Source organism: Patella vulgata, chromosome 7 (genome assembly GCF_932274485.2).
Source record: "Patella vulgata chromosome 7, xgPatVulg1.2, whole genome shotgun sequence".
In the NCBI taxonomy this organism is placed as follows: Eukaryota; Metazoa; Mollusca; class Gastropoda; family Patellidae; genus Patella; species Patella vulgata.
In genome coordinates, this window is record NC_065885.2 from 25,855,217 (window position 1) to 25,873,453 (window position 18,237).

At 42.5% G+C, this 18,237-nt stretch overlaps 2 protein-coding genes across 2 annotated transcripts; both read right to left on the reverse strand.

The window, feature by feature from the left end:
* Positions 1–10,270: 10,270 nt before the first annotated feature.
* On the reverse strand, positions 10,271–11,358 carry LOC126827445 (histone H1-delta-like). The gene has a single exon (XM_056102479.1). It carries the CDS (start codon positions 11,008–11,010, stop codon positions 10,429–10,431), a length of 582 nt encoding a protein of 193 aa, XP_055958454.1. The 5' UTR covers positions 11,011–11,358; the 3' UTR covers positions 10,271–10,428.
* Positions 11,359–16,088: 4,730 nt separating this feature from the next.
* On the reverse strand, positions 16,089–17,176 carry LOC126827446 (histone H1-delta). Its single transcript, XM_050556768.2, has one exon. It carries the CDS (start codon positions 16,826–16,828, stop codon positions 16,247–16,249), a length of 582 nt encoding a protein of 193 aa, XP_050412725.2. The 5' UTR covers positions 16,829–17,176; the 3' UTR covers positions 16,089–16,246.
* Positions 17,177–18,237: the final 1,061 nt, after the last annotated feature.

Consider the following 18,237-nt stretch of genomic DNA (forward strand, 5'->3'; position numbering starts at 1 on the left):
TTGTAAATGTAGATGCTGTACGATTCCTTTCGTCTCCTCTTCCTTTTCTTGTCCCCGGAGCGTGCGGCTTTCGCCTTTCCGGCTTTCTTGGCGCCTTTCGATGAGACCTTTGGTGGCATGACTGCTGTAACAAGTTAGAACAGTGAATGTTGGCCCGAACTGGCCAAAAAGCCTTTTATACAGACCATGTGAGTCGGGAAATCGGATCGAGCGTGCTAGCGACGATCGCGCGGACCTCATCGTAAGCATGATATACAGCCCCCGACTCTGTTTGGCGGGCATAAAAGGAAAACTAACTAGTTTTCGCTACTCACTTGTTAATTAGCTTCTGGCGAGTTAACAACTAGCTGTGCTTAGTGGATTATTGGATTACTGGGATTACTAGGATTACTCTACACTGTAAGTCAAATTTATTTTCTTCTTATCTTATTTGTTATTTGTTCTAAAATTTAACTAAATAATTCGTCATCTGAACAACTCAAGTTAGCGGGCGGGCTAATCTTAGTTGTTCAACAAAGTTAGGCTTCAGACTTTCGTCACTTTCGACTCCCTCTCCAAATCTCCCACCCCTTTTCACAACTTTAATTGTCCCTATACCACTCCTATTCCTTTTATTTTTATTATTGTTTCTATTTTTCTCCTTTTTTTTTTATTTTCTACTGTATTGAATATCATCATAATGGCCATGAACTATGCAAACGCCTTGGTTAACTCACCAAGACAAACCCAACCGGCTCTGGCATCAAGATTGGTGCGAGAGTACAAGCATATAGTGCTATGTACGCCTAAAGAGGGGAAATCCTTCAAGGGCACAAAAGTCTCCAAAATAGGAGACGAAATACGACAAAAATGGGGAACAGCAGCTCTCCCCGACATTAGAGTACTGGCTAACGGAAACCTAAAACTAGGTTTTCAAAACATGGAGGATGCCCAACTAGCAACCAACATCCAACGGCTAGGCAACTTCAAGGTTGAAGTCTCCACGTCGGAGTTCAACCAAACTGAAAGGGTGATAATTTACAACATTCCCAAGGATTACTCGGACGACGAGATACTGGAAAATCTTAGACTGGGAGGTTACAATCCCCTAGCAATTTATCAATACCCGATAAGACAGGGTAAAGCAATCAGAACAGTACAACTAACATTTAAAAAAGATGATACCCCGCAGGGCATCATCTACATGCTTTACGAAAGAAGGCCTGTCCACCCCTACATTCCAAAGGTAAAACGATGCACTAAATGCCAAAGAATAGGGCATCTAGAAAAATTTTGTAGGGGTACAGCCATCTGTGGCAAATGTGGTAATAACCACAAAACTGAAGAATGCAGGGCATCACAGGCAAAATGCGTCAACTGCAAAGGGAATCACGGAGCTGATTCTCCAAAATGCCCTAAATACATAAATACAAAATCCATCTTGACCATGCAATATGTACATGGCATATCCCACAAGGAAGCGACCTCACACGTCAATAATAAAACCACACCAGAACAAAAGAAAGAGGTAACCCCTCCTAGCAAAGAGGTACACACAAAAGAACAAAAACACTTCACACCGACCTTCAAAAACACAAAAGAATTTGTAAATTTCTGCAGGGAACTAACAAAACTAGGAAGCATTAAAAACGAGGATGAAAGAAATATAGAGATAGGGAAGTGCATTCTAACCCATGTGTCGAACACATCGAAAATAGTTGAAATTAGCCAAACCCCCAAAAATAAGGGAAAGCCTTCTCAAGCAGAGAAGACCCCAACAAACAGTCAAATGCCCCCACCCTCCGAAACTAAACAAACAAAGGACCGAAGCAGAAGCAGAAGCCAAACAAAGCAATCGGCAAAAAGGAACATAAATTTAGTAGTCACAGAAGACGAAGACATTTCACTAAGACACGGGGCTAATCCAATGATCACAGAAGCCGAAATACCTAATCAAAACAAACGCAGCTGTAGTGTAAGCAGTAGGGAAGACGCATTGTAAAACACACTAATACCTTAAACAAACAAATCACTATCTGTCACAATGGCGAAACCACTCACAATCTTTCAACTCAACGTGAATGGGCTGCGGTCTCGTTTGATTGAACTCAAACAATATGTCTATCAAAACAATCCAGACATACTATGCCTACAAGAGACACGGCTCACTCACAAAAACAAAGACATCAAACTAGATAATTACACAATGGCAAGGCACGATCGACCGGGTCAATCAAACGGAGGCGGCCTTGCCATTTACGTCAAAAACAACATCTCTTACAGCAGACTAACAGTAAAACAAACAAACAAATTAGAGCTAATGGCGATTAACATTACTATAGAAAACAATCAATCTCTAAACATAATAAACATTTACAACCCACCAGTTAACAAATTAAAAAGTAAAGATTATGATAGGATACTTAAACAAATTCAGGGTGACAATCTAATTATATGCGGGGACTTCAACTGCCATCACACAACATGGGGCTCACCAACAAGCGACACAGATGGGAAGGAATTATATGAGTATATAGAAGACAGCAGTCTTCTACTACTTAACGAAAACAACAGTGAACCAACTTTTGTAGGGAAAAATAGTAAACAAGGAACCCACATAGACTTGACATTAGTCTCAACAAAAATATTCCCGCATTGCAATTGGGAAATAGGCAACGAAACTTTAGGCAGTGACCATATAGCAATACACACTTCAATATCTTGCAAAACCAATACAGAAAACACCAAATGTCAGGCTAAATGGAAAATGGATAAGGCAAATTGGGATCTATACAAAAACTTGTGCAATTGTTGGGATTTTGAATCAATTAGACATGACAATATAGACACATTTTCAAACAATCTAACAGAGGCTATAATAAGTTCAGCAGAACAATCTATTCCCCGATCAAAGGAAACTAACAGGAAATCCCCTAAACCCTGGTGGTCAGATAATCTACAAACTCTAGTCAACACCCGAAAATCGGCGCTACGAAAATACAAGCGTAGACCGAATGAGGAAACTAGAACTGACTACCTCGAAGCAAAAAATGTCGCAGAAATAGAAATAAAAAAGGCCAAAGTAGAAAACTGGCAAAACTTCTGTACCTCCCTGAATGACCGATCAAATATAAAAACAGTATGGAACAAAATATCAGGAATCACCGGTAAAAAAGTAAGAGAAAAAATTCCTTTATTAACCTATAAAAACGAAACAGCTTTAAACAACACGCACAAAGCAAACTTGTTAGGACAGACTTATGCTGATGGCTCTAGCAACAGCCAACATAATGAAACATTCAAAATCACCAAAAATACATTCTTAAAAAATCAACAGCCAATAATACACGAAGAAGCAGATAATGAATCAGATATAAATAAACCCATTAATATAGATGAGCTGAAAAAAGCATTGCGGGCTAAATCCGATAGTGCAGAAGGGCTAGACTGTGTGAAATACACAATGTTAAAAAATCTACCCGAGAAAGCACTATCATTAGTCTTAGATGTCTTTAATCTCTCATGGTCCAAAGGAAAAACACCACAAGAATGGAAAACTGCCTCAGTCGTTCCTTTACATAAACAGAACAAAAACAAAAATGAAACATCGTCATATCGTCCAGTAAGTCTTACATCCACCTTATGCAAAACACTAGAGACAATAATCACAAATAGGCTAAAATTTCACTGCGAAAGCAACAACATTTTCACAAAGCAACAAAGCGGCTATCGGTCCGAAAGATCAACAGCAGACCACATCATTAGATTACAACATGACATCTCCAGAGCATTTACACATAACAGATACCTTTGTGCCATTTTCATCGACTTAACAAAGGCCTTCGACCTAGTATGGGTGGATGGTCTTTTACACAAACTCCATAATGCAAAAATCAAAGGCCGAATGTACAAGTGGATAGAAGACTTCCTCAACGATAGGCATATCAGGGTACGCGTAGGAAATTGCTTAAGTGACAAATTTAAAATGGAAAACGGAACGCCACAGGGATCCGTCATCAGCCCAATACTCTTCAATATAATGATTAACGATCTTATTAGCTACGTAGGGAACGGCACTGAATCCGCACTCTTTGCTGATGACAGTTCATTCTGGAAAGCCTCAGACAACCTAGGCATAATCAAAAAATCTCTTCAATACACACTAAAACAAATTTCAAAATGGGCAAACGAATGGGGATTCAAAATTTCAGAAGGCAAAACAGTAGCAATACTGTTTCATCCAACAGACAATAACAGGATAATCGAGTTAAACCTCAATGGCTCAAGAATTGAATTCAAAACAGAGGCCAAATTTCTTGGCATGACATTCGACTCAAAACTATCTTGGAAACCTCATATTGATGGCTTAATAAACAGAACATCTAAAACACTCAACATGATGAAATATATCAGAGGGACGCAATGGGGCGCAGACAGAAATACACTCATGCTAATCTACAGATCACTAATCCGCTCGGTAATCGACTACGGATGTTTGGCTTATGCCAATGCAAGTGATGCACAACTAAACAAACTAAACATAATACAAAACAAAGCACTAAGACTGATAACAAGAGCCGCCATAGGAACCAAAACAGTTGCCCTATTACAAGAGATGGGAGAACTCCCGCTTGATCTCAGGCGGGAGGAACTGTCACTCAAGTATTGGGGAAAACTACAAATGTTAAAAGAGAGATGTCCAACATACAAGTGCCTCAATCAATTCCAACGTATAGGCTTCAGGAAAAACACCCGTCCTATGACATTCGGACAAATGTCCAACGATATTTTAAACAAACATAGCTTGAAAGGTACAATTATACAGACAAAAACATATCCTACCATCCCACCTTGGAAACTAAGCAATCCAATCACCAACACGCACCTAAGCAACATTACAAACAAACATGTAAATCCCACAGAAGCTAAAGCTCTAGCACTCCAACTGATAAACAGCAAATGGGCAGATCATCTCAAAATCTACACAGACGGATCCAAAAATACCACACAGGGATCTACAGGGTACGGCATACACATACCCAAAGCAAAGCTAAACATCAGGAAAAGGATACCAGAACACTGTTCTGTGTACACCGCTGAACTGATGGCCATTAAAACTGCACTAGAATGGCTAGCCACGCAAACGCACCAAAAAGCCGTAATCCTGACCGATTCCCTGAGTAGCGTGAAATCCATAGAATCAGATTCCTCAAAAAGTAGGCAGGACATAATCGGTCAAATTAGGGATATCAACCAAAAAATTAGAAACAACGGAAGGGAGGTAATCCTTGCGTGGATCCCCTCCCACATCAATATTCTCGGCAACGAAAAAGCCGACACATTAGCCAAGGAGGGGACGTCACTCAAGGAATTAGACTATTTAGAATACAGCAGCCAGGAATTTACAAGCATAGCTAAAACAAAGATCAAAGAAGCATGGAAAACCCGTCTACAACAAGAAAACACCCATCGCTATCAAATAGATAGCAATCTTGTCGACAAGGTTTACATCAACCATCCTTCCATCAAAATATGCAAACTAATCACTAGGCTTAAAACAGTAAATGTAATCAGAGATTTCACCTATACACCAATAAAATGCCCGTGTGGACAAATTGCAACCACACCACACCTGCTAATCAACTGTAATCAACTATACGATGAACGTCAACCAATGATCAAAAAACTAACGGAGAGGGGAAAAACTCTCTGTCTTAAATCCCTACTCTCTCCATCACCTAATGAGAGATACTGGACATCTCAGCTTATCTGGGACTTTGTTGAAAAAATAGGAATGACAAAATACATATAACAAACAAAACCAACCAATATCAACACAGTAGAACGAAATCGCAAAAATGTCCCCTCGAGGGAAGCGCAAATCGTTCTACGACACAGATAATATTACATTAAAACTAATTAACCAAGCACATTCACACAAAATCACACAGCAGGATGATGAGTAAAAACGTCCTCTCGAAGGAAGCTCATTCATTCTACACCTCTAAAAATACTTGGCAGCAGGGTATTGGCGCAAAACTGTCCCCACCGAGGGAAACGCTACATACCCTGAAAACTCAATGGATTATATCATCTTTATTTTAATTCGACTAAACAAAACATTGATTGTAGATCTAAATAATCAACCATATATGCATTATTGTACCTTATGAAATTTGAATAAAATTAGTTTATAGATCATATTTTTTATTACTTCATGTCGATTAAATAAATATTGATTGTATATTGATTAACATATATGCCATAACGGATTTTTACCACTTGTAATTAACAAATATTGTAACTGATTGTCTATTAATAAAGATTGACTATATAAACGGAACTCATTACCCCTAGTACTACCACTAGTAATTAACGAATACTGCAACTGATTATCGATTTATCATCTCTCAATCAGAAACTCTACGGCAAGCCGAGCGTCTTGGCAAACAAACAAACAGCCGAGACCCAGCTTACACAAATCAATCACGCCCAGGGTGTCAAACAGATGGTATAAATTAACTCACGGAAAAATGCAAATCATTCATCGTCATGGCCAGTAAATTGAACGTCGCACTAACAGGATCTTCGTATATGACGCATCTCCAGAGGTACGCCAGGAAAACCAACCAACCAATCCACCATCACCACAACATTCAGAACTACGGAGTAGGTGGGGCCACAGTTGCCAAATGCAGAAGTAGGGTAAGCCAAATAACCAGAGCCACAGATATAGCACTTGTCTATATCGGGGGCAACGACATTCGACCCCGCACTGACCCTGAAACACTCGCTGACCACATCATCGAGGTCATGCTTGCCATCCAGGGTAGAGTGGGGATGATACCTGTCATCTGGATAAATTCATACCCAAGGCTATTACCCAGATACTCCGCTGATCCCCTCAAGTATATTCGTATACAAGAGAGGTTAAATCAGCACATGCTCAGGAAACTGGCCGAACACCCCATGCTGCACTACGGGGGCACCTACTCCTACAAGACGAACAAATGGAAAAAGGCTACGGAAAAGATGCTCCAGACAGACGGAATCCACATAAACGACAAGGAACACCAAAATCTAATGGACATGATACGAATATTAATATATGAAACAGCCCAATATTACTATGGGATAGAAAAACCACCACAGTACATAGGAAAGTCATGGAAGATCGACAACTGCCTCAGTCTCTTCCATGACTCAATAAGTATCTTTTAAAACTCTTTTACTACTATTGTATTAAAAACCTAAATACCCCTAACATCATTCAATATTATTACCTTCCAGATCCATCTTACTCTACAGTAAATTACTACTATTATTATTCTTATCTAAGTACTCTTACTTTCATTTTTTGTTTTACTCTTATTATCTTCTTTACTATTATTATTATTTTTAGCCCCCTCCCCCCCACCACCCAGAAGCCTAACCAGACGAAACCGTCACACATATCACTGTAAGACCAGATACTATCTCTTTCCTTCTCTCTTTTCAGGAGCTGGATTCTTCCTTCTGAGAACCAACAACAAAGGAATGAACCATAGAAACAAAATACAAACAATACCACCATACCGGACAACATATCCAAATGGAAGGAGGAATGGACCAGGCCCTAAAACTCACCAACAAGCCCCAAGGAAGAGTTGCACCGCCCTGCCATTCGACCGGACAGAACGACCTGACCAACCAAGATAACAAAATAGATATATATATATGTTCGTCCACCTTCATGTATACAAATGTCTCTGTCTGTGTAAATGTTCGTCCATGTCCATGTCTGTCCTACCATATGTCTGTAACCGTCCCAGTTTGCACTTGTTACACCTGTTAAATCACGTCTCGTCTCTGTATATTCGTTGCACATATATATCTATTAACCTAATTAATCCACACTAATCCACTAATCACGTTGTAAATACTATCACCATGCACATATAACACGTAATTGTCTGCGATATCACCTCGGTGGAAGCGGACGTTAAATAAAACTAACTCACACACACGTTTTCGCTACTCATTTGTCTGTTTAAGTTAAACGACGAACGATCATCATTCAACATGTCTGGACGAGGAAAGGGAGGAAAAGTAAAGGGAAAGAGTAAGACCCGATCATCCCGGGCTGGATTACAGTTCCCCGTCGGTCGTATCCATCGACTTCTCCGAAAGGGAAACTATGCCGAGAGAGTTGGAGCCGGAGCCCCAGTTTACTTGGCTGCAGTCCTTGAGTACCTAGCTGCCGAAGTGCTCGAGTTGGCTGGCAACGCCGCCCGTGACAACAAGAAATCCAGAATCATTCCCCGTCATCTCCAGTTGGCCATCCGAAACGACGAGGAATTGAACAAGCTGTTGTCCGGAGTAACTATCGCCCAAGGTGGTGTTCTACCCAACATCCAAGCTGTGCTCCTGCCCAAGAAATCCGAGAAGGCTACTTCAAAATAAAAAGCAGCTTTTTGTTGATAAAAAAAAAACGGCCCTTTTCAGGGCCACCTAAATATATCAGAGAGAAAACGAACATATTCTAATATTCGCAAAATTACGTACATGTAGATGTGCGCAGCCCCAAGCCTGAAATTCGACACAAAACATCAACTTACCTTACCCCCACCCCTTACCTTAATTATTACTATCACTACCCTTATTATCTGCAGCCGGCGTAATCCAATCCAATTCAATTCAATTCAACACGAAATAAAAGGAAAGGAAAAGAAAACAAAACAAATTACGAATCCAATCAAATGAAACCATAAGATTATATGAGATGCCACGCCACGCCATAACATAATGACATAGGCGCATTCATTCATTCATTCATTCATTCATTCATTCATTCATTCATTCATACGTACGTACGTACGCGCGTGCGTGCGTGCGGTCATTATTCGTTCGTTCGTTCGTTCGTTCGTTCGTTCATTCATTCATTCATTCATTCATTTATTTATTTATTTATTCATTCATTCATTCATTCATTCATTCACCGAAAAAGAAGAAACGAATGAATGAAGGAGTGAGTGAATGAATGAAGGAGTGAATGAATGAATAAATGAATGAATGAATGAATGAATGAATGAATGAAAAAGTAGGGAAGAAAGATTGACATTACAGGACATATATGTGATGTGTGGTGGAACGCAGAAAATTGAAGCTGGCGTGAACGAGAAAACACAGTCTCTCTCACAGGTCCGCGCTTAACTCCTATAATAACCGAAATTCAGTGTAGGGTAATCATACTTGCTGTTTTCTTTGAACGAGCAACATCGAATCAACTCTTGCAAAATGTCTGGACGAGGAAAGGGAGGAAAAGGTTTGGGAAAAGGAGGAGCCAAACGTCACAGGAAAGTCCTTCGTGATAACATCCAGGGTATCACTAAACCAGCCATCAGACGTTTGGCCCGACGAGGTGGTGTAAAACGTATTTCTGGTTTGATCTACGAAGAAACCCGTGGTGTCCTTAAAGTATTTTTGGAAAACGTCATCCGAGATGCTGTCACATACACCGAGCATGCCAAGCGAAAGACCGTCACAGCCATGGATGTCGTCTACGCTTTGAAGAGACAAGGCCGAACTCTGTACGGTTTCGGAGGTTAGATCTGACAACGCTCACAAAGCATATCAAACGGCCCTTTTCAGGGCCACCTAAATTATTCAGAAAGAAAACCTTCATATTCTAATTAATTAGTAAAACCCAAACAAAACAAAAATTAAAAAAAAAAAAACCCGACCCCCTTCAGAAAATAGCACAAACAAGAGGTGCGGTAGTTTAGGGCGACCCATAAGACCCGTGCCGTACCCGATTTAATGCTTCAAGTAGTTCTTTACACACATAATACTCGCGCACAACCCGACACATTTCAGCTGACAGCCTCCATGTTCAAGGTGCCAATGTCCACTCCGGAGAACTATGTACTCTACTTCGGCGATATATATCTGCCCCCTATTCAACAATTGGTTGGTATACTGTTTTGTGGTGCGACCCGACTCCAATTCCCACCTGTTACAAGCATAAGGACTAATTTTAATACACAAGAACAGAATTTAGCGCTTTCGGCTAAAAGCGTCCATTTAGGACTTAAAATATCTGGAAACTCTTATAGAGTAGTATTCAGCATGCGTGCTCGCCCGACAGATGATGATGGGTTAGTTGTATTTTACGTCCGCTTCCACCGAGGTGATATCTCAGACAATGACGTGTTATGTGTACAAGGTGCATTAATTTACAATGTGATTAGTGAGAAATAATAGGATGATTAGGTTTTCATATATATGTACATAGGACAATAAACACGACAGGTCAGGGGATAGGCTTTATGTGTGAATTGATCACTTACTATGCGACAAATGGTTACATTTTTTCGATTAGAATATGGAAAGGCATTCTTTCGTGGAAATTTGGGGTGGCCCTGAAAAGGGCCGTTTTACAGTCGTGCAATAAAGCTCGGGGAAAGACATTTAGGCCTTTTTAGGTTTGGCGGCAGCTTTCTTCTTGGGGGCTGCCTTTTTGGCTGGCTTTGCGGTTTTAACCTTTTTAGGGGTTTTCACCTTTTTGGGTGACTTGGCCTTCTTTGGTTTTACTGTCTTCTTGGCTCCGGCGGCTTTAGCCTTTTTCGGTGTAGCGGCTTTCTTGGGTGCTGCTTTCTTTGCCTTGGGTTTCTTGGCGGTGGCCGTTTTCTTAGCAGGAGACTTTTTAGCGGCTTTCTTCACTTTGGGTTTTTCGGCCTTTACGTCACCAAGTTTGAAGGAACCGGCTGCTCCCGTGCCCTTGGCCTGCTTAATAACTCCGGACTTGACACCGTTTTTCAGGGCGGTTTTTACCCGGGAGTTAGCCATGTTCGAATCGGATCCGACCTTGTAGTTAGCCATGACGTATTTCAAGATAGCTTGTCGTGATGAACCACTCCTTTCCTTCAAACTGCCAATGGCAGCGCGGATCATGTCAACGTATTTCGGGTGTGTGGCGGCTGCCTTGGGCTTGGATGCCATCTTCTTTTTTGGTGATTTTGTCGCGGGTGCTTGAGCTGCTACATCTGCCATTTTCACTAGAATAAGGTCTGTGTTTGCGTAGGATGCAAAAACGTCGTACTTCTTCCGCTGTCAACTAGGGAATGAGCCGCGATGGTTCGTGAAAAAACATACCAGGCGGGCGCGGACTTCGTAGAGAGCACTTATTCGCCCCGGACGCAAATCACCACAACTATGTGTTTATTGCTTCGCATTTTCTCCCAAATTCAAACTTAGTTTTAGATGGGAGAAAAATTGGACTACGCCATTCGAAAGAGAAGAAATCGGGCTTTACACTCATACAAATATTGTGTACTCCCAGTGTATACTTAGTCTGAGAACCAGGCTTGAAAGGCGCACATTGAGTCTCTCAAATACAAACCCGTCCTTTTACACTCACTTTTACCCTCGAATTTTAGCTTTGATTTCGTGCAGGGGGCGAGAGCCGACTAGAAGAAACATCAGACTTGCAGTTCAGCCCATTTTCTTTCAAATTGATACGGCACGAAGGGCTGTGGCAGGATTCCCACGCGGACACTAAAAACACGTTCACTCAATGAACCGCCATTACGGACGGGCTTTATTGCTTCATGCCATCGACAAGTGAAATTCATTCATCCATCTGTTATTCTATTCTGCAGATGTATTCCCTGTGTGTGCGTGCGTAATTTCTTTCCATGATTTCATTTCATTTCATTTGATAGGGGGGAGGGGGGAGTGTAATGTAATGTAATGTAATGTTTTGCTTTGCTTTGCTTTGCTTTGCTTTGCTTTGCTTTGCTTTGCTTTGCTTTGCTTTGCTTTTATTATAGAACATGGAAACGTTTCTTTCTGAACGAGTTAGGTGGCCCTGAAAAGGGCCGTTTTAATAACACAAAGCCAAGTAATTTAGGCTCGTTCTCCTCGGATTCTTCGGGCGAGCTGGATGTCCTTGGGCATAATGGTGACTCGCTTGGCGTGGATGGCGCACAAGTTGGTGTCTTCGAAAAGTCCAACCAGGTAAGCCTCGCTGGCTTCTTGCAGGGCCATGACGGCGGAGCTCTGGAACCGGAGATCGGTCTTGAAATCCTGGGCGATTTCACGGACTAATCGCTGGAAGGGGAGCTTTCGGATGAGAAGCTCGGTGCTCTTCTGGTATCGACGGATTTCTCGGAGAGCCACGGTACCTGGCCTGTATCGATGGGGTTTTTTCACACCGCCGGTGGCGGGGGCACTCTTTCTAGCGGCCTTGGTGGCGAGCTGTTTTCGTGGGGCTTTGCCTCCAGTCGATTTACGGGCAGTCTGCTTGGTTCGAGCCATCTTTACTTTAGTCTTCTCTTCTTCTTGTCGAGTCCGAGTAGAAATGAAACACCAAACACCTCTCCTTCTACTATAAATACACACACAAATTCACAAAGCTCGCAAAGCGCGGCACGCAACGCCATTGGTCGCCTCAGCCAGAATCCGGCCCTCCCATTGGTTCAAAATGAAACGCTTTCATTGGTTGAATTCCAACACTGTTTCCCAACTCCATTTCTCGATCCGATTTTAGAATGCATGTCCCAAACTGCATTTCTGGTTCTTGTCTACCCTTCTTCTTTTTCCCCTTTCCTCTCCTTTCTACTCTTTTTCTTTTCCCCCCGTTTCCTTTTATCGCTTGTTCGTTTCTTTTTTTTGTTTTTGTTTTGTGTTCGTTCGCTCGCTCGCTCGCTCATGCTTTTTCGGGAGCTTCCGTGTTTTCATAAGACAAGACTGGGCATCGAGACTTGCCTCAACTTAATTGCTAAGAAAACATGCTATGAAAACATGCACGAGGAGCTTGTGCCTATATAATCATATGAATTGATCTGTCGTCATTCACCCTTGTCACCTCACCTCACGCCCGTACCCCTTGTCTTACGCGTCTATCAGCCAGGGATAGACGAGTAGACCCAAGTCGTAATCAGTGCTATATTGAGAAGTGTCATTTTTCAGGTAAACTGTTTGTCATATTGTGCGAGATCGTTCTTTGTATGTTTATGTATTTGTTTTCTGGGTTTTTTTTTTGTCTATTTATATATTTGTTTGTTTTCTTTTTGTCTGTCTATTTATATATTTGATATATGTACTTTGATGTAATTTTTCTTTTCCAATTATCGCTTTAGGGTTAGGCTTAGGGTTGGGGTTGGATCGCATTGAACTGAATGGAACGGGGTGGGTGTGGCATTTGATTCGTATAGAACATGAAGGTTTTCTTTCTGAATGATTTCGGTGGCCCTGAAAAGGGCCGTTTTTGTTTCGGTTTCGGGTGGGAAACATTTATTTGCTGCTGGTATATTTGGTGACAGCCTTGGTACCTTCGCTGACGGCGTGCTTAGCCAATTCACCGGGCAACAAAAGTCTGACGGCAGTCTGGATCTCCCTGCTTGTGATGGTTGATCTTTTGTTGTAATGGGCCAGTCTTGAGGCTTCGGCAGCGATTCTTTCGAAGATGTCGTTGACGAAACTGTTCATGATGGACATCGCCTTGCTGCTCACACCGGTGTCGGGGTGGACTTGTTTCAAGACTTTGTAAATGTAGATGCTGTACGATTCCTTTCGTCTCCTCTTCCTTTTCTTGTCCCCGGAGCGTGCGGCTTTCGCCTTTCCGGCTTTCTTGGCGCCTTTCGATGAGACCTTTGGTGGCATGACTGCTGTAACAAGTTAGAACAGTGAATGTTGGCCCGAACTGGCCAAAAAGCCTTTTATACAGACCATGTGAGTCGGGAAATCGGATCGAGCGTGCTAGCGACGATCGCGCGGACCTCATCGTAAGCATGATATACAGCCCCCGACTCTGTTTGGCGGGCATAAAAGGAAAACTAACTAGTTTTCGCTACTCATTTGTCTGTTTAAGTTAAACGACGAACGATCATCATTCAACATGTCTGGACGAGGAAAGGGAGGAAAAGTAAAGGGAAAGAGTAAGACCCGATCATCCCGGGCTGGATTACAGTTCCCCGTCGGTCGTATCCATCGACTTCTCCGAAAGGGAAACTATGCCGAGAGAGTTGGAGCCGGAGCCCCAGTTTACTTGGCTGCAGTCCTTGAGTACCTAGCTGCCGAAGTTCTCGAGTTGGCTGGCAACGCCGCCCGTGACAACAAGAAATCCAGAATCATTCCCCGTCATCTCCAGTTGGCCATCCGAAACGACGAGGAATTGAACAAGCTGTTGTCCGGAGTAACTATCGCCCAAGGTGGTGTTCTACCCAACATCCAAGCTGTGCTCCTGCCCAAGAAATCCGAGAAGGCTACTTCAAAATAAAAAGCAGCTTTTTGTTGATAAAAAAAAAACGGCCCTTTTCAGGGCCACCTAAATATATCAGAGAGAAAACGAACATATTCTAATATTCGCAAAATTACGTACATGTAGATGTGCGCAGCCCCAAGCCTGAAACTCGACACAAAACATCAACTTACCTTACCCCCACCCCTTACCTTAATTATTACTATCACTACCCTTATTATCTGCAGCCGGCGTAATCCAATCCAATTCAATTCAATTCAACACGAAATAAAAGGAAAGGAAAAGAAAACAAAACAAATTACGAATCCAATCAAATGAAACCATAAGATTATATGAGATGCCACGCCACGCCATAACATAATGACATAGGCGCATTCATTCATTCATTCATTCATTCATTCATTCATTCATTCATACGTACGTACGTACGCGCGTGCGTGCGTGCGGTCATTATTCGTTCGTTCGTTCGTTCGTTCGTTCGTTCATTCATTCATTCATTCATTCATTTATTTATTTATTTATTCATTCATTCATTCATTCATTCATTCACCGAAAAAGAAGAAACGAATGAATGAAGGAGTGAGTGAATGAATGAAGGAGTGAATGAATGAATAAATGAATGAATGAATGAATGAATGAATGAATGAATGAAAAAGTAGGGAAGAAAGATTGACATTACAGGACATATATGTGATGTGTGGTGGAACGCAGAAAATTGAAGCTGGCGTGAACGAGAAAACACAGTCTCTCTCACAGGTCCGCGCTTAACTCCTATAATAACCGAAATTCAGTGTAGGGTAATCATACTTGCTGTTTTCTTTGAACGAGCAACATCGAATCAACTCTTGCAAAATGTCTGGACGAGGAAAGGGAGGAAAAGGTTTGGGAAAAGGAGGAGCCAAACGTCACAGGAAAGTCCTTCGTGATAACATCCAGGGTATCACTAAACCAGCCATCAGACGTTTGGCCCGACGAGGTGGTGTAAAACGTATTTCTGGTTTGATCTACGAAGAAACCCGTGGTGTCCTTAAAGTATTTTTGGAAAACGTCATCCGAGATGCTGTCACATACACCGAGCATGCCAAGCGAAAGACCGTCACAGCCATGGATGTCGTCTACGCTTTGAAGAGACAAGGCCGAACTCTGTACGGTTTCGGAGGTTAGATCTGACAACGCTCACAAAGCATATCAAACGGCCCTTTTCAGGGCCACCTAAATTATTCAGAAAGAAAACCTTCATATTCTAATTAATTAGTAAAACCCAAACAAAACAAAAATTAAAAAAAAAAAAACCCGACCCCCTTCAGAAAATAGCACAAACAAGAGGTGCGGTAGTTTAGGGCGACCCATAAGACCCGTGCCGTACCCGATTTAATGCTTCAAGTAGTTCTTTACACACATAATACTCGCGCACAACCCGACACATTTCAGCTGACAGCCTCCATGTTCAAGGTGCCAATGTCCACTCCGGAGAACTATGTACTCTACTTCGGCGATATATATCTGCCCCCTATTCAACAATTGGTTGGTATACTGTTTTGTGGTGCGACCCGACTCCAATTCCCACCTGTTACAAGCATAAGGACTAATTTTAATACACAAGAACAGAATTTAGCGCTTTCGGCTAAAAGCGTCCATTTAGGACTTAAAATATCTGGAAACTCTTATAGAGTAGTATTCAGCATGCGTGCTCGCCCGACAGATGATGATGGGTTAGTTGTATTTTACGTCCGCTTCCACCGAGGTGATATCTCAGACAATGACGTGTTATGTGTACAAGGTGCATTAATTTACAATGTGATTAGTGAGAAATAATAGGATGATTAGGTTTTCATATATATGTACATAGGACAATAAACACGACAGGTCAGGGGATAGGCTTTATGTGTGAATTGATCACTTACTATGCGACAAATGGTTACATTTTTTCGATTAGAATATGGAAAGGCATTCTTTCGTGGAAATTTGGGGTGGCCCTGAAAAGGGCCGTTTTACAGTCGTGCAATAAAGCTCGGGGAAAGACATTTAGGCCTTTTTAGGTTTGGCGGCAGCTTTCTTCTTGGGGGCTGCCTTTTTGGCTGGCTTTGCGGTTTTAACCTTTTTAGGGGTTTTCACCTTTTTGGGTGACTTGGCCTTCTTTGGTTTTACTGTCTTCTTGGCTCCGGCGGCTTTAGCCTTTTTCGGTGTAGCGGCTTTCTTGGGTGCTGCTTTCTTTGCCTTGGGTTTCTTGGCGGTGGCCGTTTTCTTAACAGGAGACTTTTTAGCGGCTTTCTTCACTTTGGGTTTTTCGGCCTTTACGTCACCAAGTTTGAAGGAACCGGCTGCTCCCGTGCCCTTGGCCTGCTTAATAACTCCGGACTTGACACCGTTTTTCAGGGCGGTTTTTACCCGGGAGTTAGCCATGTTCGAATCGGATCCGACCTTGTAGTTAGCCATGACGTATTTCAAGATAGCTTGTCGTGATGAACCACTCCTTTCCTTCAAACTGCCAATGGCAGCGCGGATCATGTCAACGTATTTCGGGTGTGTGGCGGCTGCCTTGGGCTTGGATGCCATCTTCTTTTTTGGTGATTTTGTCGCGGGTGCTTGAGCTGCTACATCTGCCATTTTCACTAGAATAAGGTCTGTGTTTGCGTAGGATGCAAAAACGTCGTACTTCTTCCGCTGTCAACTAGGGAATGAGCCGCGATGGTTCGTGAAAAAACATACCAGGCGGGCGCGGACTTCGTAGAGAGCACTTATTCGCCCCGGACGCAAATCACCACAACTATGTGTTTATTGCTTCGCATTTTCTCCCAAATTCAAACTTAGTTTTAGATGGGAGAAAAATTGGACTACGCCATTCGAAAGAGAAGAAATCGGGCTTTACACTCATACAAATATTGTGTACTCCCAGTGTATACTTAGTCTGAGAACCAGGCTTGAAAGGCGCACATTGAGTCTCTCAAATACAAACCCGTCCTTTTACACTCACTTTTACCCTCGAATTTTAGCTTTGATTTCGTGCAGGGGGCGAGAGCCGACTAGAAGAAACATCAGACTTGCAGTTCAGCCCATTTTCTTTCAAATTGATACGGCACGAAGGGCTGTGGCAGGATTCCCACGCGGACACTAAAAACACGTTCACTCAATGAACCGCCATTACGGACGGGCTTTATTGCTTCATGCCATCGACAAGTGAAATTCATTCATCCATCTGTTATTCTATTCTGCAGATGTATTCCCTGTGTGTGCGTGCGTAATTTCTTTCCATGATTTCATTTCATTTCATTTGATAGGGGGGAGGGGGGAGTGTAATGTAATGTAATGTAATGTTTTGCTTTGCTTTGCTTTGCTTTGCTTTGCTTTGCTTTGCTTTGCTTTGCTTTGCTTTGCTTTTATTATAGAACATGGAAACGTTTCTTTCTGAACGAGTTAGGTGGCCCTGAAAAGGGCCGTTTTAATAACACAAAGCCAAGTAATTTAGGCTCGTTCTCCTCGGATTCTTCGGGCGAGCTGGATGTCCTTGGGCATAATGGTGACTCGCTTGGCGTGGATGGCGCACAAGTTGGTGTCTTCGAAAAGTCCAACCAGGTAAGCCTCGCTGGCTTCTTGCAGGGCCATGACGGCGGAGCTCTGGAACCGGAGATCGGTCTTGAAATCCTGGGCGATTTCACGGACTAATCGCTGGAAGGGGAGCTTTCGGATGAGAAGCTCGGTGCTCTTCTGGTATCGACGGATTTCTCGGAGAGCCACGGTACCTGGCCTGTATCGATGGGGTTTTTTCACACCGCCGGTGGCGGGGGCACTCTTTCTAGCGGCCTTGGTGGCGAGCTGTTTTCGTGGGGCTTTGCCTCCAGTCGATTTACGGGCAGTCTGCTTGGTTCGAGCCATCTTTACTTTAGTCTTCTCTTCTTCTTGTCGAGTCCGAGTAGAAATGAAACACCAAACACCTCTCCTTCTACTATAAATACACACACAAATTCACAAAGCTCGCAAAGCGCGGCACGCAACGCCATTGGTCGCCTCAGCCAGAA

Excerpts from the sequence above, each read along its gene's own strand:
- LOC126827445 (XM_056102479.1), bottom strand. The coding sequence starts at position 11,010 with ATGGCAGATGTAGCAGCTCAAGCACCCGCGACAAAATCACCAAAAAAG.
- LOC126827446 (XM_050556768.2), bottom strand. The coding sequence starts at position 16,828 with ATGGCAGATGTAGCAGCTCAAGCACCCGCGACAAAATCACCAAAAAAG.